General features: G+C 44.4%; 4 protein-coding genes and 1 non-coding gene across 6 annotated transcripts in view; all 5 read left to right on the top strand.

Annotated features, from left to right (window-relative positions):
- LOC137654624 (zinc finger protein 665-like) overlaps positions 1-18884 on the top strand; it is a 272648-nt gene extending 253764 nt beyond the window's left edge. For both annotated transcript variants that reach the window (XM_068388423.1, XM_068388422.1), the window contains one exon: positions 16239-18884. In XM_068388423.1, the coding sequence (XP_068244524.1) occupies positions 16450-18522 (2073 nt within the window). In that variant the 5' untranslated portion in view covers positions 16239-16449 and the 3' untranslated portion in view covers positions 18523-18884. The remainder of the gene's footprint in view (positions 1-16238) is intronic.
- On the top strand, positions 4977-5095 carry LOC137654876 (5S ribosomal RNA). The gene has a single exon (XR_011046732.1). It is a non-coding gene; the product is annotated as a 5S ribosomal RNA (ribosomal RNA).
- Positions 7957-8310, top strand: LOC137653988 (zinc finger protein ZFP2-like). Its single transcript, XM_068387623.1, has one exon. It carries the CDS (start codon positions 7957-7959, stop codon positions 8308-8310), a length of 354 nt encoding a protein of 117 aa, XP_068243724.1.
- Positions 8712-9212, top strand: LOC137653987 (zinc finger protein 501-like). The gene has a single exon (XM_068387622.1). It carries the CDS (start codon positions 8712-8714, stop codon positions 9210-9212), a length of 501 nt encoding a protein of 166 aa, XP_068243723.1.
- Positions 18885-19132: 248 nt separating the features above from the next.
- Positions 19133-19612, top strand: LOC137653986 (zinc finger protein 765-like). The gene has a single exon (XM_068387621.1). The coding sequence runs from the start codon at positions 19133-19135 to the stop codon at positions 19610-19612; it is 480 nt and encodes a 159-aa protein (XP_068243722.1).
- Positions 19613-21878: the final 2266 nt, after the last annotated feature.

Here is a 21878-nt window from a genome sequence, read left to right as displayed (position 1 = left end):
AGATAAAAAAAGGATCTTTGGTAATGTTAACTCTAATGCTCTAGCTAGAAAGCGATTCACATGCACTGAATGTGGGAAAGCGTTTCGTGATAGATATAGTCTTAAATTACAATTGTTCCGTAACCGAAATACAAACTACGCTATTTACATTGGGTTTACCTTTCGGCGTAGCTGAAATGGCGAGCCATTAGAATTTAACGAGGGTGTATTACCCCCGCGCTAGTTAGCAGGGGGGTAGGGGAGTGGTAGCTAGCTACCCCTCCCACCCTCACACACCGGTGAACTGCTTCACTTCACTTTTAACTCGGACAATGGACAGACGTCTCTGACTTTGTCCTCGCTTGGCAGCCATTGTTTTGATTTGTCTTTACTTAATCACTTACTTTTCTTTTACTCAATATATATGTAAACATTTTTTCGTGTTTATGTACAGTATATATTTGAGTATAGAAATCAGTAAGTTTCCTTTTCAGAGTTTGTGCTTGTGTGTGTAGTGTACGATATCTCCGTGGAGCCCTCGGCAGTTAGGCCACCATGGGTCGCGATCGAGTTTGACTACGGTCTTTCTCTCTCTCTCTCTTTGAGGTCATTCACTCTTTTACTACGTTACTTTTACTACGTCTGAGTAGCTTCCTTCCCTTGTGGGTGGGGTTGCTACGCCGTACGTTTTGTCTCAATTAGTTTATGAATCTAATTGTATTTGTTGATTTTTCAGCTTTTGTAGAACGATTCCTTTCGGGGTTTTCGTTCTTTCTTTAGTGTTCATTCATTTTTAAATTACATAATTACATAGTTACATAGTTACAATTGTTATAATTCTGTGTTGGTTACAGCTCTCCTTCCGTGAGTGTAAGTGGTTGTGAGGGCACGTGCCTGTTGTGTAATTCTTGTTTCCTTTCCCTCGGGATTCCTCTTCGGAGCCTTCCCGGGGGATTGAATGTTAACTAATGATTTTTGTTTTTATTTTTCACAGTTACCAATCTAGTTCGTTTCTGTAATGTGACAACGGAGTGAGCTGTCTTGTTGAGGCCTGGGGATTTGGCTGTTGCTGCCTCCCCTATAGACCTTCGTCAGGGGTGTGTCTCCTTCTCCTGGAAGTACTCCCGTGACGATTGACGGCTCTCCAGTTCATTTTAGAACACTCAGGATGCTCGCCTCCTTGGGTGGGTAACTTTCCTTCCGAGGGAAGTTTTCCTGTCCAGGCTTGAGTTTTTCCCCTTTGGGGGGTTCTTCTCTTGCCTTTTTTTCGTGCGACTATGCTCTTGGTGCTGAGCGGTCGCACCTGCAGTTACGCTCAAGGGGCTGGGCAACTGCAGGAGCCCCTCTTTGGAGGATTGCTCCTTTTAGGTCACTGGCTGACCCGTCTCTTCTACGAAGTGTTTCTCTTTCGTTCGCGAGAGAGTACACTCATAGAGACTCCTCTTCGGAGGACTCTTCTGCTGTTGGCCGCCTTCGCCGTAAGGCTCACCATCCGCTACGTCGTAAGGGCCTCCCATCTCCCTATAAGGGTGCTAAGAGGCACCTTTTTGAATCTCCGTATGCAGCCTGCAGCTCCTTCCTCTTTAGATCTCCAACGCCTTCTTGACCTTCCGCCCCTGGTGCAGATGGACAGCAGTCTGACCTCGTCTTCCGACGGACAACGGTCCCTTCGGGGCAAAGGGTTGCCTCCCACGGGGGTGCTTCCCTTGCGTGTCAGGGTTCCCCTGCGCGCCCTTCTGCAGTGTTAGCGCACAGGCGCTCTCCTCAGTGTTAGCGCACAGGCGCTCTCCTGCTCGTCTGTGTTCTCCTGATCGCTAGCGCTCTCCTGTTCGCCAGCGCTCTCCTGTTTGCCAGCGCTCTCCTGTTCGCCAGCGCTCTCCTGTTCGCCAGCGCTCTCCTGTTTGCCAGCGCTCTCCTGTTTGCCAGCGCTCTCCTGTTCGTCAGCGCTCTCCTGATGTTCATCGCCCACTGCTGTTGTTCCTGTTGTCCGCCCTGCGCGCCATCGGTCTCCTGAGTGCTCTAGATCTCCTGCCCGTCAGAGCGCTCCTGCGCTTCCAGTTCCTGATTCGCGCTCAGGATGCCACGCGTCGCCCTTCTGCTCGCCAGCGACCACTGACACGTCAACGTTCGCCTGCTCGTCAGCGATCTCCTGCGCATCAACGATCGCCATCGATCTTCCACGCGTTACAGGTCCCCTGGACACCATCAGTAGCGATCTAGCGCTCGCCTGCTGTGGACGATCTCCGGTTGCTGAGTCTTGCCGTAGATCTTCCTCCTGCTCGCCAGCGCTCACCTTTACTTCTGTCCTTCTGTGCGCCAGCTTTCTTCAGTCGCCATCGCACATCTGCGCGCCCTTTCCTGCCACGCACCAATGGGCGCCAACGGTTTTTCCTGACCGTCCAGGATCGCCTGATTGACAGCTCGCTTCAGCGCTCACCTTCCTGATGCACCTGCGCGCCTTCTGTTTAGCGCGATGCGCGCTAACCATCCCTAGTCTCTTACGCGTCAGCGATCACCTACGCGCCTGCGCGCTAGCGTTTTGTTAACGCACCACCGCTCGCCAACGCGCCATCGCTTGCCAACGCGCCATCGTTTGCCGACGCGCCATCGCTTGCCAACGCACCTTCACTCGTCAACGCGCCATCGCCCGCCTACGCGCCATCGGTCTCCCGACCGCCTGCGCTCACCCGCGCGCCCCCGTGCCTGCGCAACCACACGCCCACGTGCCCGCGCGACCTTACGCCCACGTGCCCGCGCGACCTTACGCCCACGTGCCCGCGCGCCTACGCGCATGCGCGCCTACCCGCATGCGCGCCCTCGCACATGCGCTCCAATGTTCGCCCGCATGCGAACCAACGGTATTCCATTGCGCGGACCAATGGTGTTCCATCGCGCGAACCGACGGTGTTCCGTCGCGCGAACCGACGGTGTTCCGTCGCGCGAACCGACGGTGTTCCGTCGCGCGAACCGACGGTGTTCCGTCGCGCGAACCGACGGTGTTCCGTCGCGCGAACCGACGGTGTTCCGTCGCGCGAACCGACGGTGTTCCGTCGCGCGAACCGACGGTGTTCCGTCGCGCGAACCGACGGTGTTCCGTCGCGCGAACCGACGGTGTTCCGTCGCGCGAACCGACGGTGTTCCGTCGCGCGAACCGACGGTGTTCCGTCGCGCGAACCGACGGTGTTCCGTCGCGCGAACGCCGGCTCTATTCCTGCAGTATCCATTGCTCGCCTACGGGTCATCGCTCGCCTGTGAACTTTCGGATTCCGACCACCAGCTCTCGCCCTTCCTACCACGCTTGCCCTCTTCTGCGCTCCCTCGCGCACTTTCGTCTGCCCTCCTGCGTGCCCGCGCATGGGCGCCTCCACGTTCGGCCACGCGCAAACCATTGATTTACCATCGCGCGAGCGCCAGGGCGATTGCGACCGCGATTCCCGTCGGGGTTTCGCAACATGGCCAGCCTGGCGAGTCTTCTGTAGCGTATTTCCAGAACACGGTCTTCACCCCGTAAACGCAGAGCATGGCACATGCAAGAGCAGGAAGAATTTTCAGGGAGGTCTGAGCAAAATTCTTCATTCCAGAACCTGGGTTAGCCCTTCCTCGTCATTCCCTGGAAGGGTCTTGCCAGGGAGCTTTCCGTTCGAGATCTCTCCGTCGGGCAAGGGGTGACTGGTTTAGCCCTTCCTCTTCTCCATCTCGTGGAAGGGGCTTACCAGGTCCTTTCCCTCCTCGGTTGCGACCCGAGGTTTTGTACAAGGAAACTCCAGGAAGATCATGGGTACTTTCCTCCTCTCGGGCTCAAGCACCTTGGCGTTTCGTCACCAAGTTTCGAACTTGCGGGCAAACTCGATGTTGGGCCATCTAGACGCAGTGACCGAGGGCTTCCTCTCGGGTGTCTCATCCGTGGATGTCGACAAGCTCAGACACTCTTCCATCCTTGGGAAGAGCTTGTTTGAGCCCAAGGACAGAGACATGGACAGCTGTTGTGCGGAGGAAGTCGACTTCCTTTTTCACTCCTCCAAGGCGCTTTCTTCTAGACCCTGCAGGCCTCCAGCGCCTCTTCTCTCAGCCTCGTCTGCCTAAGTTATCGGACCGGCTATGGCAGCTAAGACAGGGTGTCCAATAGCAGTCCCCTCCTGTCAGGGACAGGTAGCACGGGAGGCTCTCCCGGGGGGGCATAATCCTAGAGGGAGCGGCAGAGTTCACAAACTCTAGGATTGGCAACCCCCCCTTGCAGGTCTCACGCTGGGAGGATACCTAGGGTTACTCATCCGGATGACAGCTTCCCGATGCCGATTCCTGCACGATCTCCGTGATCAGCCTAGGATATCGCGCCTCGCTCTTACTATCTCTCCGTCTCTGTCAGCGAATTCAGTGTCACTGAACCTCTATGCCATGGGGACGGCAAGAGTTTTACCCGTTTGGGCAGAATGATCCATGCCTTAGGAGAAGGTCCTCCATAGGGTCGTCGACGGCTTCACCCCCCGGCTTCTTCAGTCGATCCTTTCTCGTAGGAAAGCATCTGAGACGGGAGTTCCGTCGTTGACCTCTCAGCTCTGATCAAGTTTGTCGAACAAACTTCGTCCAGCGTGGAACAGCAGAATCGATCAGACTGGTAACGAGGCGGCAGGACTCCTTAGGCCCTGGATCGGAAGGACGGGTACTTCCAGTTTCCATTCCATCCATCTTCCAGGAAGCTCTTGGAATTCAGCCTAGACTCCAGGTGTTCCTGCTTAAGATGCGGTGTGGCGATCCCGCCGCGGCATCGCAGGTTTTCCCCAGAGAACTCTCCCTGCTTTCCTCATGGCCGCTCAGGAGCAGGCTTCCGCCTCCTTCGCCTTTTGGAGGTCTGGTCAACTCCGGTAGGCTCGGGTTCGACCTTCTTCAACGCCGGGACAAGCTTCCGGGTCCTTACCATGAGTGAGGGATCATGGTAATTTGCTAGGAGCCTTCTCTACTTCTGCCTCAACATCTGGAGTATCTAGCCATGATATTGAGTCAACGGCCTTACCACGTTGAAAACACCGCTTTTCGTCCGATCAGCGAAGTTAAGCAACGTTGGGTCTGGTCAGTACTTGGATGGGTGACCGCCTGGGGACGCCAGATGCTGTTGCCTCCTTCTCCGAGCCTTCCCTTCAGTTGACTGTGGCAAGGCTGAGGAGAGTCGCAGTACCTGTTCTCAGTCAAGCAGAACTTTCAGCCCTACCTTGGAACGTTTCCTGGGTCTCTTTTCCTCATTGACCCGTCTAAAGTCCCGAACGGTCGCCTCAGGATAAGTTCCCTGTGAGGCAGCCCAAATTCCGGTGGTATCAAAGCAACGATTAACCGGACTTTCTGGCCCCTATGGGACCAGCGGAACGATTAGACCTGCAATGGGTGTTGACCTATGGAACCTCTTGATGGGAGTGGATATTCTCGTCCTTTCCCCACATTTTTGATGCTGTTCTCGGACTCGTCAAAGAAAAGGTGGGGGGGGGGGGGGGCATGTTCCAGTCCAGGCCTATGGTCAGGACCTGAAGGATACCTCTCCATCATTCAGGCAGGCTTAGGGGCCATAGTCTGGCCCCTCTACAGGTCCTACAGTTCCTGCCGAATCGCTCCGTGCGCGACGACTTCATGGTACTGACGTATTCCAACCAGCAAGGGACGCATTTTCATACCTTCGCATCTTGCAGTAGAGATACTGAGATGATCCGAGGTCCTCTCAATACCACTATCGGCTTGCTCATTCCGGGCAGAGGAATGTTCTCTCCGACTATCTGAGCAGAGCGTCTTCCCACCATTGTTGTCTGTGGAGAATGGGTCTCAACAAGACCAGGTTGTCTGTCAACCTTTCGATGGCCCTGAGAGCTCCACTTTGACTATACGCGGAACGGTTTCCGGACCCTCTGCTTCCCCTGACGGAACTCCCGGGAGAGCTTCTCCCACGGCACAGGCTACTCAAACAACCACACTACAACATCTTTCACGAGCCGTTGCATCGCTTCGGCTTCACGCCTGGAGACACTACGCCGCCTCCTCGAGGAGAGACAACCCGCTACAGTTGCGGAGCGGAGGTCGCGTCACCTGCGATAGTCATCCGTAGGGGTCTACCAGGCGAAGTGGAGAGTCTTCTGTGGTTGGTGTCGTGGGAGAGATACCTCTTCCCTTGAGGCCTCTTCTCCAGCAATAACAGAGTTATTGCTTTTCGGCGGGAGGAAACTCCTTTCCGCTCTTGGCAATGAAGCCTGTCGCTCAGCCTTTCCCTGGCTTTCAGGTTGAAAGGAATAGACTTTTTCCTTCCCGCTGGACCTTTCTTCGCTCATGCGAAGCTGCGAACGTCCCTGCCCTAGTCGGAGTGAGACCTCCTCCATGGAGCGTGGTTCCGACTTTTTAGTCCCTTAAGAGATCTTCTCAAGAACCATTACGTCAGGCCTCTGATCGTATTCCGTCTTGGGGGACGGTGCTCCTGCTCACTCTGGCCTCGGCCAGGGTGTAAGCAATCTTCTTGGTCTCGTACGACTCCGCCCTTTCTAGAGAATAGGGGAAGGCAACATTCAGGTTCGCTCCTGAGTTGTTTGCTAGACTCAGAATTTTGGGGTCCCGGCCCTTCGGTCCAACTCCTTCAAGATTTCGAGTCACCATTCTGTATCAGATGACCCAAACTTTCTCCTTCTTGCCAGTAAAGGAATCGAGGGGTTATCTTTGAGAACAGCTGCAGTTTGTCCTCACGTGCAGCCGGGTTGGGAGCAAAGGAAGGACACGGGAGAGTCACCAGTATACCTCTTCAGCTCGGACTCAAGGACATTCATCTCGACCTGAATCCAGACCCTCCCCCGTCACGTCGCCCTACAGCACGATGTCGGATACATCGCAACGTCCCTCGCCTTCGAGTAGAACTACTCTGTGACGCAGGTGCTACAAGCTGGAGTCTGGAAGCGTCTAATGACCTTCGCAGCCCGCTTCCTGCAGGACGTGACCCACAGGAGTATCGATACGTTTCTATCGCTCTGTGGTGGCTACACAACAGCTGGTCTAACCTCAGGCTCCTTTTTGGACAGGTAGCAGAAGGTTGAGGGCATTGTTATCAGGTTTTAGTCTGCATGAACGAAAGAAGTATGTCTGGCCCTTACTTCTTTCTTCATCGTCCCCTCTACTGGGGGAAGCAGCATCCTGGTCTCTGCATAGCTGACCTCAAACCTCTGCAGGTAAACCATGCTTCCTTGTGTTCCGAGTATTGAGTCAATACTGTCGCGTCCCCCATACCCTGACGAGGTGGTATTGGGAACGTCCTAACCCAGAGTTCCTTCTGGAACTCCAGGTCAACTGCCTAGGACGGGTCACACTTCTTCCTTCACACACACAAGCTTATGTAGGCCACACGTTTCCTTGCGGAGCAAGGTACTTGTGAGGTGCAGGGACTCCTTTTCTCGAGTGCGACTCACTCGGATTCTGAGTCCCCGGGTAAAGCCAAAGCCAGTATGGCTGGGGACTTTCCACCCTTCCTAAGGGGTAAGTCACCCAATGTAAATAGCGTGGTTTGTATTTTGGTTACGGAACAAATGACAAATTCGGAGATAATTTGTATTTTTCCTAACCATACAAACCTTAGCTATTTACACATATTTGCCCGCCAGCCCTGTCCCCCAAGGCAAGTCCTACCTCTAAGTGAAGTGAAGCAGTTCACCGGTGTGTGAGGTGGGGGAGGGGTAGCTAGCTACCACTCCCCTACCCCCCTGCTAACTAGCGCGTGGGTAATACACCCTCGTTAAATTCTAATGGCTCGCCATTTCAGCTACGCCGAAAGGTAAACCCAATATAAATGGCTAAGGTTTGTATGGTTAGGAAAAATACAAATTATCTCCGAATTTGTCATTTTAAGAATTCACATGGGAGAGAAGCCATACAAATGTAATGTCTGTAGGAAATCATTCACCATGAAACAATATCTCACTGGACACTTAGGAATTCACATGGGAGAGAAGCCATACAAGTGTAATGTCTGTAGCAAAACAGTTACTACAAAAACATATTCTCACTGTACATAAAAGAATTCACATGAAAGAGAAGCCATACAAATGTAATGTCTGTAGCAAAAAATTTACTACAAAACGTATTCTCACTGTACATAAAAGAATTCACACGGGAGAGAAGCCATACAAGTGCGATGTCTGTAGCAAAGCATTTACCATAAAAGAAAGTCTCACTAAACATTTAAGAATTCACACGGGGGAGAAGCCATACAAATGTAATGTCCGTAGTAAAACATTTACTTCAAAACACAATCTCACCGCACATATAAGTATTCACACGGGAGAGAAGCCATACAAGTGCAATGTCTGTAGCAAATAATTTACTTCAAAAAACCATCTCACTGAACATTTTAGAGTTCATACGGTAGAGAAGCCATACAAGTGCAATGTCTGTAGAAAATCATTTGCTTCAAAAATCCATCTCACTGAACATTTTAGAGTTCATATGGGAGAGAAGCCGTACAAGTTTGATGTTTGTAGCAAAGCATTTACCATGAAATAGTCTCACTGAACGTTCAATAGTTCACACAGGGGAGAAGCCATACAAGTGCGGTGTCTGTAGCAAATCATTTACTTCAAAAAACCATCTCACTGAACATTTTAGAGTTCATACGGGAGAGAAGCCATACAAGTTCGATGTTTGTAGCAAAGCATTTACTTCAAAACACAATCTCACTGCACATTTAAGAATTCACACGGGAGAGAAGTCATACATGTGCAATGGCTAGCAAATCATTTACTATGAAATACAGTCTCACTGAACATTCAATAGTTCACACAGGGGTGAAGCCATACAAGTGCGATGTCTGTAGCAAAACATTTACTTCAAAACAAGATCTCACTGCACATTTAAAAATTCACACGGGAGAGAAGCCATATAAGTGCAATGTCTGTAGCAAATCATATACTTCAAAATACCAGCTCATTGAACATTCAAGAGTTCATACGGGAGACAAGCCATACAAGTGTGATGTCTGTAGCAAAGCATTTACTTTGAAAAACAGAATCACTGCACATTTAAAAGTTCACACAGGAGAGATTCCATACAAGTGCTATGTGTGTGGCAAAATATTTCTTATGAAACATCGTCTCACTGAACATTCAAGAGTTCACACGGGAGAGAAGCCATACAAGTGCGATGTCTGTAGCAAAACATTTACTACCAAACAAAGTCTCACTAAACATTCAAGAGTTCACACGAGAGAGAACCCGTACAAGTGAGATGTCTGTAGCTAAGTATTTTCTACGAAATACAAACTCGCGGGACATTTAATAGTTCACACGGGAGAGATTCCATACCATTGCGATGTCTTCTGTTGCAAAATATTTACTTTGATACACCGTCTCACTGTACATTTAAGAGTTCACACAGGGATTCCCACCAGATCAGCAAAGTCCTAATCCTGGACCCCAGTAACCATGAAGGGAAGGAACAAAATAAAAAGAAGACGACTATTTCAAAGTGTTAAATGGTCCCTTGCGGAGAAGAAAGTACTACTCCTCTTCTTCACCTACTCAAGGTATGAAGTGTGGGCCAGACATAGAAACTAAGTATTCGAGGAAAAGAAAGTTCTGTTATTCAGAATTAGCACCAAAGAATAACATTACTGCCATAAATCAGCTAGCGATACCAGTGGTGACCTATGGTTTTCGTATTGTAGACTGGCCACAAGGTTAGTTAGATAGGATAGATGTTAAGACCAGGAAGATTCTCACCCTGCACAAGTCACATATAGAAACCAGTGTATGGACAGAATTTACCTCCCATGCTGGGAAGGTGGACAAGGCTTAACCAAAATTAATCAAGCATACAGAGCAGCAATAGTAAGTATAGGGCAATACTTGAAAGGCTCTGAGGAGGAAAACATCAAGAAGTTTGCCAAACATCATAATGAAGCCCTGAGCCAACTAACATAAAAAGCAAAGCAGGCTAAGAACTTCGTAGGAGAATTGCTAGAAGAAACAAAGGGCACTGAACAGACTCCATCCACAATGATACCCAGGAAGACCAGGCGCAAATTTAGTTTTATAGAGGAAAAACTTAGAATGGGAAGGTGGAAACACCAAGGAAGAGCAAGAAGATTCCAAGAAGAACTAGAAAAAGGTTACACAGACAAAGAAGAGTCACTCAAATGGATAAAGAATGGAAATTTAGTTTTTGATGGAGAAAGGATGATAGTAGGAGCACAAGCCAAATGCCTCCTATATAACGGTTTCAAGAAAATGACGGTCATATCAGGGAACGACCTGTGAAGGTTTTGTCCTGCTGAAGTTAGGAGTGTTGGTCATGTGGTTTCAGCCTGCCAGACCCTACATGCAGATGGTCACTACACAGCTCGCCACAATAAGATCTGCATTTATATACATTGGAAAATATGAAAAGAATACAAAATTGAAGTAAGAGGTAAGATATGGGAGCATGAACCCGATCCAGTTACCTTTAACAGATGCATTACCATCTTTTATGATAAAATAATCCTAACAAGAAGATATATAGAAGGAGGTGCCTTAAGACCTGATATTGTGATCTGGAATAAAGAAGAAAAAATAGCAAAGATTGTAGATGTAAGAGTTCTTACCCCTCCGCACGATTGCCCAGGCTGTTACCTCTCAGAGTCAACGAGGTGACATGGTGCCTCTAAACCGCTCATGCGAAGCACAGAGTAGCACCCCAGGTCAGGCACTAGACAGTTAGTTTTTTGGACTTGCACACACCTAACTGTGAGTCTCCACTGTAAAGATCGTAAGGGTTTTTATGTAGCGCCGTAACAAATAACAAATTTAGAAATAATTTGCGTTTTCCCTATGTATACAATTCTGGAGCTCTTAACACATACTGGTCCCGCCATCGCCTTCCCCCAGGAAATCCATCCGCAATTGCAAAGTGACGTTCAGTTACAACTGCTGGTGTGAGCAGAGTGGTTGGTCCAACTTCTCTCCCTTTGCTAACTACCTATAAGTTTTATAGCTAGTTCCAGCTCTTGCCAAAATGCATCTCCACTGTAAAGAGCTCCGGATTTGTATAGTTAGGAAAAATACAAATTTTTTTCAAATTTGTCATATTAACATATTTATCACCATTAGAAGCCAAGGTGCAAAAGCAAATTTCTACTAGCCCAAGGGACCAAATAGTTGACAGCCTGGTGCAGTGAAGAAATGGGAATGTAAAGAATAAACTATATAAGAGAAATGAAAAATGAGATTATTTTAAGATAGATAATGTTGAATAAATAAGCATTATAAAAACTAGGAAATGAAACATTTGTACCAAGTTTGAACTTGTAAATATCTGATGATTCAGTTGCAGGGGCATTATTTGATTGGCTTAGTCACAGCCTAAATAAAGCTTACAGAATAATATACAGCATTAAGCCTTTTGAAAGAATAATGGTGACATTGTCTTTTTTTTAAAGTATTACCGGATAATTCTACCTGATTCTTGTACTCTAGTGAAGTTATGAATGTTAGCGTGAAGGAAGAATTAAAAGCCAGTCTGATCATATCGGAATGTGAAGCCATACAATTATTTACAAAGTACTATGGTACGGATATAGCTTTTTTCTTGGTTGTTGAATATGAGTATAGTAATAATGTAGAAAAGTATCACTATTAAGATTTTTGTGGTTTTGTTGGTGTAATCTCTTTTATGGTCTTGGTGATTAGTTTAGGTTATATAATTTTCATTGAATTGTCCTTGAGAGGAGAATCTTCATTAAAATATATGAATATTTGGTTTCTCTTCCTTTTCCACATTTGCTCTTCTCAAACATTTCAATCTTCATTGGTCTTTCTGGAGAGTGAGTTTCTTTTTGAATAATTTTACAGCCTTCTTAGTACAGTACTGTATTCAGGTTTCACAAGAATTAAGTTAAGATTTAAAGATATTTTGCTGAGTAATATTCCAAGTCCCAGGGCTGGATCTTCTGGGTAATCCATAATCCAATTTATTTAAGAATAAATTTTATCGGTTTCAGTATTAATGAGTTTACAAAATTGAATATGATGTTATTAATTAAGTTTACAGTATATTGATTTTAGTTGTGGTACAGAGCAGTAATCATGTCCAGAGTCTGTCATGGTTTGTTTTTCAAAATTCTATTTGTTTTTGGCTCAGTTCACCCTATTGTTAACTCTACTAAGTGTAATCATTTAGGTTTAATTTCAGGTCAAGTTTGTTTTCGGTGTAAGCATATGAAAAATAGAAGACTGAAGTATTGAAAGCAATATTTTTATGTCACTCTATACAAACCTTCGTTATTTATAGGAATATTACTTTCGGCGAGGCTGGAAGATGAGCCATAAGACTTTTAGTGAGGGATAACTACCTAAACTGCCATTTAGCGGGAGGGTTGGGGCTAGCCAGCTACCCTGTTCAATCACACACTGGGCTGAGCATCCACTTTGCTTTTGGTTTACTGGAGAACAAACATTGCAGCTCGCCTGCTCCACTGTCTTTTAGACTTGCCATTGACTAATAGCTTTGAATTATTTTTTATTTTGTAAGTTGAATACAAACCTATGCTATCTCTCCTCTCGATGCCACTATTCCAGCAATAGCAGAGTTCCTCGTGTATTTGTTTGAAGAAATGCGCCTATCAGTCTCAGCGGTAAAAGGCTATCGCTCAGCCGTAAGCCTCGTCTTTAGACTGAACGGAATGGACATTTCTTCAATTCTAGAACTTAACTCACTCATACGGAGTTATGAACTTACCTCTTCTCAGTCTGAAGTGAGACCTCCCCCATGGAACGTGGTTCGAGTTCTCAGGTCTCTAAAGAGACCGCTCAAGAACCATTACTCTGGGCAACAGATTGCCACCTTATTTGGAAGACAGTGTTTCTGCTAGCTTTGGCTTCGACCAAGCGAGTCAGTGAACTTTATCGTCTCTCATACGACATCGCTCATTCAAGGGAATGGGGAGAGGTAACATTCAGCTTCGTACCCGAGTTTGTTGCTAAGACTTAGAACCCGGGAGTAGCATATTCTCAATTCGACTCCTCACGGATTTCGAGTCTTGTTCTGTAACAGATGACCCTGATTATCTCTAACTCTGCCCAGTGAGGGGTTTGAGGCTGTACCTCAAGAGAACAGCTGCAGGCCGTCCCCATGTGCCTGCACTCTTCGTCAGCTCAGGGAGGACCAAGAGGAGGGTCACCAAGAACACTTATCTCAGCATGGATTCGCAAGGTCATAGACCATGCGCTGAATCCATACCCTCCTCCTTCATGTTGTCCCGGAGCTCATGATATCAGGGACGTAGCTACGTCTCTAGCATTGAAGAGGAAATTCTCGATAACAGGTTCTTAGGCTGGGGTGTCGAAACATCAGAACACTTTCACAGCACACTGACTGCAAGACGTGACCCACAGGAGGCTCGATACGTTTTCTATCGGCCCTGTGGTGGTTGCACAATAGCTGGTATAAAACCTCAAGCTCCTTATTGGACAAGTATCAGATGGTTGAGAACACTGTATCCGGTTTTAGTCAGTGTGAAAGAAGAGGTTTGACTGGCTCTTATTTTTTTCTTCATTGTCCTCTCTCCTGGGGAAAGCAGCATCCTTGGTTCTCTGCATAAGCTGACCTCAAACCACAGCAGGTAAGCCATGCTCCCTTGTGTACCTAGTATAAAGCTAATACTGTTGCGTCCCCATACCCTGGTGAGGTGGTATTGGGAAAGTCTTGGTTACAACAGTTTTTACTATAAAAGACTCAGAATAACTTTTACCTGGATGGTCACACTTCTAAATATCTCAATATACAGCTTGCGTAGGGTGCGTTGTGACTAGAGCAACACCTGCCCTTAGGGCTGGGTGTGGTCTGCCTCACAGTGGAAGTGCTTTGGACGTAGGTGCAAGACATCTAAGAGAGATTCGTTGTCATGAGGGTCTACCTCAAAGTCGAAGAAACTTTGGACTTCTTCGCCCCCCCCGATGTCTCCCAAACTTCCTGCTCGATCAGTATCCCGGGCAACAGTCAAGCAGAAGCATAGACTGTTTAACATCAGGTCAATTTTGGGGTTTGAGGGACATAACTCATTTTCCTGGAGAAGCGGTTCTGCCGTCCTCTCGGGGAGTGGCTGCTCTTTTTCTGATATTTTACTGGTGTGGCCATCACTGGGTATGACTGGTCCCCCATTGAATGAGGTGTTGTTGGAGCTTCTCCATCTAGGTGCTTAAAGGAAGTGGACATTGGCTTTGTCTGAGGCGGATCTGTTGCCGATGAGTGCTGTCCTTGGCTATCCTGGAGTTTCTGCCACTTTGTCTGCAGAGGAGTCTTCCCCTTTGCCTTCGCCTTTTGTGTATCTATAAAATGAGACATAATCCTTTGTGTTTCATGGTTAAGCACACTTTTTCTTGCTAGGTATCTCTAGCTGGACCACAGAGAACGATTGCATAGCATTCATTAACATAGGCTAAAGGCTGGATACCATTTATCATATATTATTGCTATCTCATTATTATTCTTATCACTGACAGTCGTTTTCCCATCATAATATAATTGCCTCATATATATTGACAGATTTTCCATGGGTAGTGTTCCACATAAACGTCCCCAGAAATAAGTGACCATGAAGTGGCATAGAAAGAGTTCAGCAGCAGTCAAAGTTAAGGGTTGTCAATGTCCAAACTCTGCTGACTCGCTTTGTAGATAATGAGCCACAGTGTTGCATACTTCTCCTTTAAGCTTGAAGCTTTCTAATGTGACACGCTCGAAGGTTTCTTATGTCACAAGCTTGGAATTTTCTTATATCAAAAGCTTGAAGCTTTCTTATGTCACAAGCTTGGAACTTTCTGATGTTCCAAGCTTAAAGCTTTCTTATATCACAAGCTTGGAACTTTCTTGCATCACAAGCTTGAAACTTTCTTATGTCACAAACTTGGAACTTTGTTTGAATACTTTGACCTTGACCAAAAAGGCTCTTTCTTAGTGTTAATTGCTATGAAATTTGCATCATAAACCTAATGGGACTGTATTTTGAAAAAGGACTTTTATATATCATATCTTATTTTCAGGTGTGTGTGTGTCTTAAAAAAAAAACAGTTACTTGTGTTTTTGTATTGATATAGATGTGCCCAATTAGTGGCCGGCTTTTTTTTTTCAGATCATTTTCCAGTTTAGTATTGTTTTTCAATTCTTATTCCATGTCATAGGAATGAACTTTTGTTGCCAAGTTGTTTTCCCTTTGCTCAAATATCCCCAGTGCATGGGAACATATGCCCACTTATAAGATTAAGAAGTCTTCAGGTGTACACCTCCCCTCTTCTCTCTGATCTGGGCTGCTCTTAACAAGGCGAGGGAAACCAGTCATCTTGCTTTGGCTCTCATCGCTCTCTTCTGGCCTTGGAAGGACTGGTTCCCAGACCTTCTTGAGGTCCCAGCTGAGCCTCCTGTCTGAATGCTAGAGAGACCAGATCTACTCAAACAGCCCCACTTTCGTTGTTTTCATCAAGGGGTCCACATGCTTCGTATTCATGCTTGGAGCCTTTTAGGAGGTTCTCAAGGTAAGAAGGCTTTTCATCTAGTTAGCCTAAGCCATGTGATGCTCTACTCGTCAAGTTTATCAAGTCAAATGGACAGTTTTTTTGGCGATGGTGCCGGGTGAAAGATCATTCTTCTTCCAGACCCTCTTAGCCTAAAATTGCAGAATTTCTTGTCCATCTTCACAGGGATAGAGGGTATCTGTTGGTCTTAAGAAGGCACTGGAAAACATAAAGGCAACCAGAAAGAAAAAACTTATCATGTTAGTAATGTTACTTTGCCATAACAGTAGAACCAGAGCAAAGACAGAGGGAGTGATACGGAAGAGTTTGTGGTAAATGTTCCTGTCAGTGCAAGATTACTATAAATCCTTTTGCTGTTCATAATTCTGAGGAAGGCTGAGAGGTGCATAGCAGTATTAGCAAGACAATTTTGATGGTGACTGGAGAGGAAGTACAGTAGAGGAAATAAGACAATGGGTGAAACTCTTTGTCTTTTTGAAGAGCAAGGGGAAAACTATTTAAAGAATGAAACCAATAATTTCACAGGAGATGCAGTGTATTATAGAATCTACATAGGATGTGAGATTTTTAGATGCCTTAAATGTGTAACAAGAACAGATAGAACACAGATCAATGTCTGTGGTTTGTATATTTAGGAAAAATGCAAATTATATTACTTTATGAATTTATCATTTAATTTTAGAAAACTCCATTATTTTCAATGTGCTTTGGTCTTCTCCAACTGATAGTAATTTTTTATTCTTCCAGACTTTTCATCTCAAAGGAAGGAATCATCCATCTCTTGCTGCTAAAGCGTGTAAGCTACTGAAGTTATATGCAAGAGACGTAAGACTGGAAAAGAAAGGGTTATGTTGGAAGTTTTGGTTGTACAGTATGATGTCTGAGTTCAGTGTTAATTTTCTCTTTGAAGTCTATTGAAATTATTATTAAGGGGTGTGTCATCATTTGATAGGGAGGGATGATGAATTCTAAACCACCTTTTGAATTTCCGATGAAAATTGAAATTGAAGATCCAGTTTTACCTGCAGTCGATCCAGAAAATAATGATACGGCGGTCAGTGTTGCTCTCTTTAATGATGGCGCTCTTTTCTTGGATCCAAAAATGGAAGTCAAAGTAGAACCAGAAATATTTGATTCTAGCGAAAGCAACTTCAAAAATTCCTACGAGTACGATGCATCAGTGAGTGAAAACGGTTCAGTAAGTTGTAAAGGGGACGTCGACAATGAGGGTAGTGTAGACACTTACTTAAGGACAGTTATGGAAGAGGATAAAGGAAAAGAAAAGCGAAGACCTTCATGTGTAATCATTGGAAAAGAATTATTAGAGAAAGATGTTTTGAATCAAGAGGTGAATCAAATAAATGAGCAGCAGATAAAAAAAAGGATATTTGGTAATGTTAACTCCAATGCACTAGCTAGAAAGCGATTCACATGCACTGAATGTGGGAAATCGTTTCGTGATAGATATTGTCTTACTTTACATTTAAGAATTCACACGGGCGAGAAGCCATACACATGTAATGTTTGTAGTAAAGCATTTACTACGAAAAAACTTCTTACTGGACATTTAGGAATTCACCTGGAAGAGAAGCCATATAAATGTAACGTTTGTAGCAAAACATTTACTTCAAAATATAATCTCACTACACATTTAAGAATTCACATGGAAGGGAATCCATACAAATGCAATGTCTGTAGCAAAACATTTACTACAAAAGCACGTCTCACTGTACATATAAGAATTCACACGGGAGAGAGGCCATACAAATGTAATGTCTGTAGCAAAGCATTTAATGTAAAAGGAGGTCTCATTGAACATTTAAGAATTCACACGGGAGAGAAGCCATACAAATGTAATGTTTGTAGCAAAGCATTTACTACAAAACAACTTCTCACTAGACATTTAAGAGTTCACACAGGAGAGAAGCCATACAAGTGTAATGTCTGTAGCAAAACATTTACTTCAAAACAAAATCTCACTACACATTTAAGAATTCACATGGAAGGGAATCCATACAAATGCAATGTATGTAGCAAAACATTTACTACAAAAGCACATCTCAATGCACATTTAAGAATTCACACGGGAGAGAGGCCATACAAATGTAATGTCTGTAGCAAAACATTTAATGTAAAAGAAAGTCTTGTTCAACATTTAAGAATTCACACGGGAGAGAAGCCATACAATTGCGATGTCTGTAGCAAAACATTTACTACAAGACAAAGTCTCACTGTACATATAAGAATTCACATGGAAGAGAAGCCATACAATTGCGATGCGTGTGGAAAAACATTTGCTACAAAACAAATTCTCACTGCACATTTAAAAATTCACACGAGAGAGAAGCCATACAAGTGCGATGTCTGTAACAAAGAATTTACTACGGAAACATATCTCACTGAACACACAAGAATTCACACGGGAGAGAAGCCATACAAGTGCGATGTGTGTAGCAAAACATTTACTATGAGACAAAGTCTCACTGCACATTTAAGAAATCACACGGGAGAGAAGCCATACAAGTGCGATGTGTGTAGCAAAACATTTAGTAGGAAACACATTCTCACTGCACATTTGAGAATTCACACGGGAGAGAGACCGTACAAGTGCGATGTATGTAGCAAAACATTTACTTTAAAAGAAAATCTCATTGGACATATAAGAATTCACACGGGAGAGAAGCCATATAAGTGCAATGTCTGTAGCAAAGCATTTACCATAAAACAAAGTCTCAATAAACATTTAAGAATTCACACAGGAGATAAGCCATACAAGTGCAATGTCTGTAGCAAAACATTTACTACAAAACAAAGTCTCACTGAACATTTAAGAATTCACACGAGAGAGAAACCATACATGTGCGATGTCTGTAGCAAAACATTTACTGTGAAACAAAGTCTCACTGAACATTTAAGAATTCACTCGAGAGAGAAGTCAAACATGTGCTATGTCTGTAGCAAGGTATTTACTACGTCAATAGGTCTCGTTGTACATTTAAGAGTTCACATGGGAGAGAAGCCATACAAGTGAGATGTCTGTAGCAAAGCATTTACCATAAAAGAAAGTCTCATTAAACATTCAAGAATTCACACGGGGGAGAAGCCATACAAATGTAATGTCCGTAGTAAAACATTTACTTCAAAACACAATATCACCGCACATTTAAGTATTCACACGGGAGAGAAGCCAAACAAGTGCAATGTCTGTAGCAAATCATTTACTTCAAAAAACCATCTCACTGAACATTTTAGAGTTCATACGATAGAGAAGCCATACAAGTGCAATGTCTGTAGAAAATAATTTACTTCAAAAATCCATCTCACTGAACATTTTAGAGTTCATACGGGAGAGAAGCCGTACAAGTTCGATGTTTGTAGCAAAGCATTTACCATGAAATACAGTCTCACTGAACGTTCAATAGTTCACACAGGGGAGAAGCCATACAAGTGCGGTGTCTGTAGCAAATCATTTACTTCAAAAAACCATCTCACTGAACATTTTAGAGTTCATACGGGAGAGAAGCCATACAAGTTCGATGTTTGTAGCAAAGCATTTACTTCAAAACACAATCTCACTGCACATTTAAGAATTCACACGGGAGAGAAGTCATACATGTGCAATGGCTAGCAAATCATTTACTATGAAATACAGTCTCACTGAACATTCAATAGTTCACACAGGGGTGAAGCCATACAAGTGCGATGTCTGTAGCAAAACATTCACTTCAAAACAAGATCTCACTGCACATTTAAGAATTCACACGGGAGAGAAGCCATATAAGTGCAATGTCTGTAGCAAATCATATACTTCAAAATACCATCTCATTGAGCATTCAAGAGTTCATACGGGAGACAAGCCATACAAGTGTGATGTCTGTAGCAAAGCATTTACTTCGAAAAACAGACTCACTGCACATTTAAAAGTTCACACGGGAGAGATTCCATACAAGTGCTATGTGTGTGGCAAAATATTTCCTATGAAACATCGTCTCACTGAACATTTAAGAGTTCACACGGGAGAGAAGCCATACAAGTGCAATGTCTGTAGCAAAACATTTACTACAAAACAAAGTCTCACTAAACATTCAAGAGTTCACACGAGAGAGAACCCGTACAAGTGAGATGTCTGTAGCTAAGTATTTTCTATGAAATACAAACTCGCTGGACATTTAATAGTTCACATGGGAGAGATTCCATACCATTGCGATGTCTTCTGTTGCAAAATATTTACTTTGATACACCGTCTCACTGTACATTTAAGAGGTCACACAGGGATTCCCACCAGATCAGCAAAGTCCTAATCCTGGACCCCAGTAACCATGAAAGGAAGGAACAAAATAAAAAGAAGAAGACTATTTCAAATTGTTAAATGGTCCCTTGCGGAGAAGAAAGTACTACTCCTCTTCTTCACCTACTCAAGGTATGAAGTGTGGGCCAGACGTAGAAACTAAGTATTCGAGGAAAAGAAAGTTCTGTTATTCAGAATTAGCACCAAAGAATAAGATTACTGCCATAAATCAGCTATCGATACCAGTGGTGACCTATGGTTTTCGTATTGTAGACTGGCCACAAGGTTAGTTAGATAGGATAGATGTTAAAACCAGGAAGATTCTCACCCTGCACAAGTCACATATAGAAACCAGTGTATGGACAGATTTTAAATATTAAACTTAGCCGGTGAATATATAAATAGCTGACGTCTCCGACGGTCGACAGATTCCAAAAACTCGCGAGCGATCGCCATGAAGGCTGCCGGGTGTGCCCACCAGCGCCGACTATCGGCCAGATACTGCATATACTTCTCAACCAAACCAGTTCTTCTCTGTCGGTGTTAAAGACAACACTGGTTCCGCTCGCGCTTGACCTCGAGTTTTCTACCGATTGGTGAAGTACTTGGTTTTGGTTTTATTGCTTTCGCCGTGTTGGATTATTCAATACTATCTTCAAAAGAAATGCTTTTGAAAGGAGAGGAAAAGTTTTTGCCCTTGCTTTTTTAATCTCGCTCTGGTTTTTCCATAGAGAAAAGATGGCCGACCCTTCCCTCAGTGTACGGAAGTGTGTTAAAGGCTTTTAGTAATTATTTTATCACTTTATAAATTATTGTTGATATTTATAGATTTACCTCTATATATTTTATATCTCACCCGCCTTTATTAGGCCTCTTCGATTAGCTTTCCATTTATACTAAACACTTAGATAAATTTTATGTTTTTGTTTATAAGCGGCCTTTGCCTATTCTTTGTAGGCGGTCCTGACTTGGAAAACGAAGTTAAACAACGTTGAGTCCATTCAACTTTTATTTTTGTTTAGATTGATGAGATGAATATTTTTAGTAAATATTTTAAGAAATTTATGCTTTGAATAGTCTCCGTGCTGTTTTTCAAAGATGAACTAACGTTTGGTTTATATATGCTACGCAGTTTGCGCTCTATCGTTACGATAGAGAAAGAGCGAATCACGGTTTCACTTTGCAGAAAAAGTAAATCGATTTTGACGTTTTGTTCATTCTTCTTTCAAACTGAAGTTTTTTAGATAATAATTTAAGGAACATGTTAATTTTCAATTTCTTAGTCCTTTCAGTTTTTTCCTTTAGTCAAATAACCTGTTATTGACGAAGAGTGAGTGAGCCATTCTCTTGTGAGTGACAAGAGAGAGAGAGAGAGAGAAAGAGAGAACGATCCGATCTTTATTCTCGTCCCAAGTCTCTGTACAAGGAGTTTGGGAGCGAGTAACGTTGTTCTCGATTCAGATTTTTACTCTCGTCCCAAGTCTCTGTACGGGGAGAGAGGATAAAACGTTTTAGTTTTAAATATTAAACTTAGCCGGTGAATATATAAATAGCTGACGTCTCCGACGGTTGACAGATTCCAAAAACTCGCGAGCGATCGCCATGAAGGCTGCCGGGTGTCCCCACCAGCGCCGACTATCGGCCAGATACCGCATATACTTCTCAACCAAATCAGTTCTTCTCTGTCGGTGTTAAAGACAACACTGGTTCCGCTCGCGCTTGACCTCGAGTTTTCTACCGATTGGTGAAGTACTTGGTTTTGGTTTTATTGCTTTCGCCGTGTTGGATTATTCAATACTATCTTCAAAAGAAATGCTTTTGAAAGGAGAGGAAAAGTTTTTGCCCTTGCTTTTTTAATCTCGCTCTGGTTTTTCCATAGAGAAAAGATGGCCGACCCTTCCCTCAGTGTACGGAAGTGTGTTAAAGGCTTTTAGTAATTATTTTATCACTTTATAAATTATTGTTGATATTTATAGATTTACCTCTATATATTTTATATCTCACCCGCCTTTATTAGGCCTCTTCGATTAGCTTTCCATTTATACTAAACACCGAGATAAATTTTATGTTTTTGTTTATAAGCGGCCTTTGCCTATTCT

The sequence above is a fragment of the Palaemon carinicauda genome, chromosome 15, assembly GCF_036898095.1.
Source record: "Palaemon carinicauda isolate YSFRI2023 chromosome 15, ASM3689809v2, whole genome shotgun sequence".
NCBI classification, from domain to species: Eukaryota; Metazoa; Arthropoda; class Malacostraca; order Decapoda; family Palaemonidae; genus Palaemon; species Palaemon carinicauda.
Note: the sequence above shows the minus strand (reverse complement) of the source record. Positions and strands in the feature narration are given on the sequence as shown.

What these genes read in the sequence shown, in the direction of transcription:
- LOC137653987 (XM_068387622.1), top strand. Translation starts at nt 8,712, where the DNA reads ATGGCTAGCAAATCATTTACTATGAAATACAGTCTCACTGAACATTCA.
- LOC137653986 (XM_068387621.1), top strand. Translation starts at nt 19,133, where the DNA reads ATGAAATACAGTCTCACTGAACATTCAATAGTTCACACAGGGGTGAAG.
- LOC137653988 (XM_068387623.1), top strand. Translation starts at nt 7,957, where the DNA reads ATGTCTGTAGCAAAACAGTTACTACAAAAACATATTCTCACTGTACAT.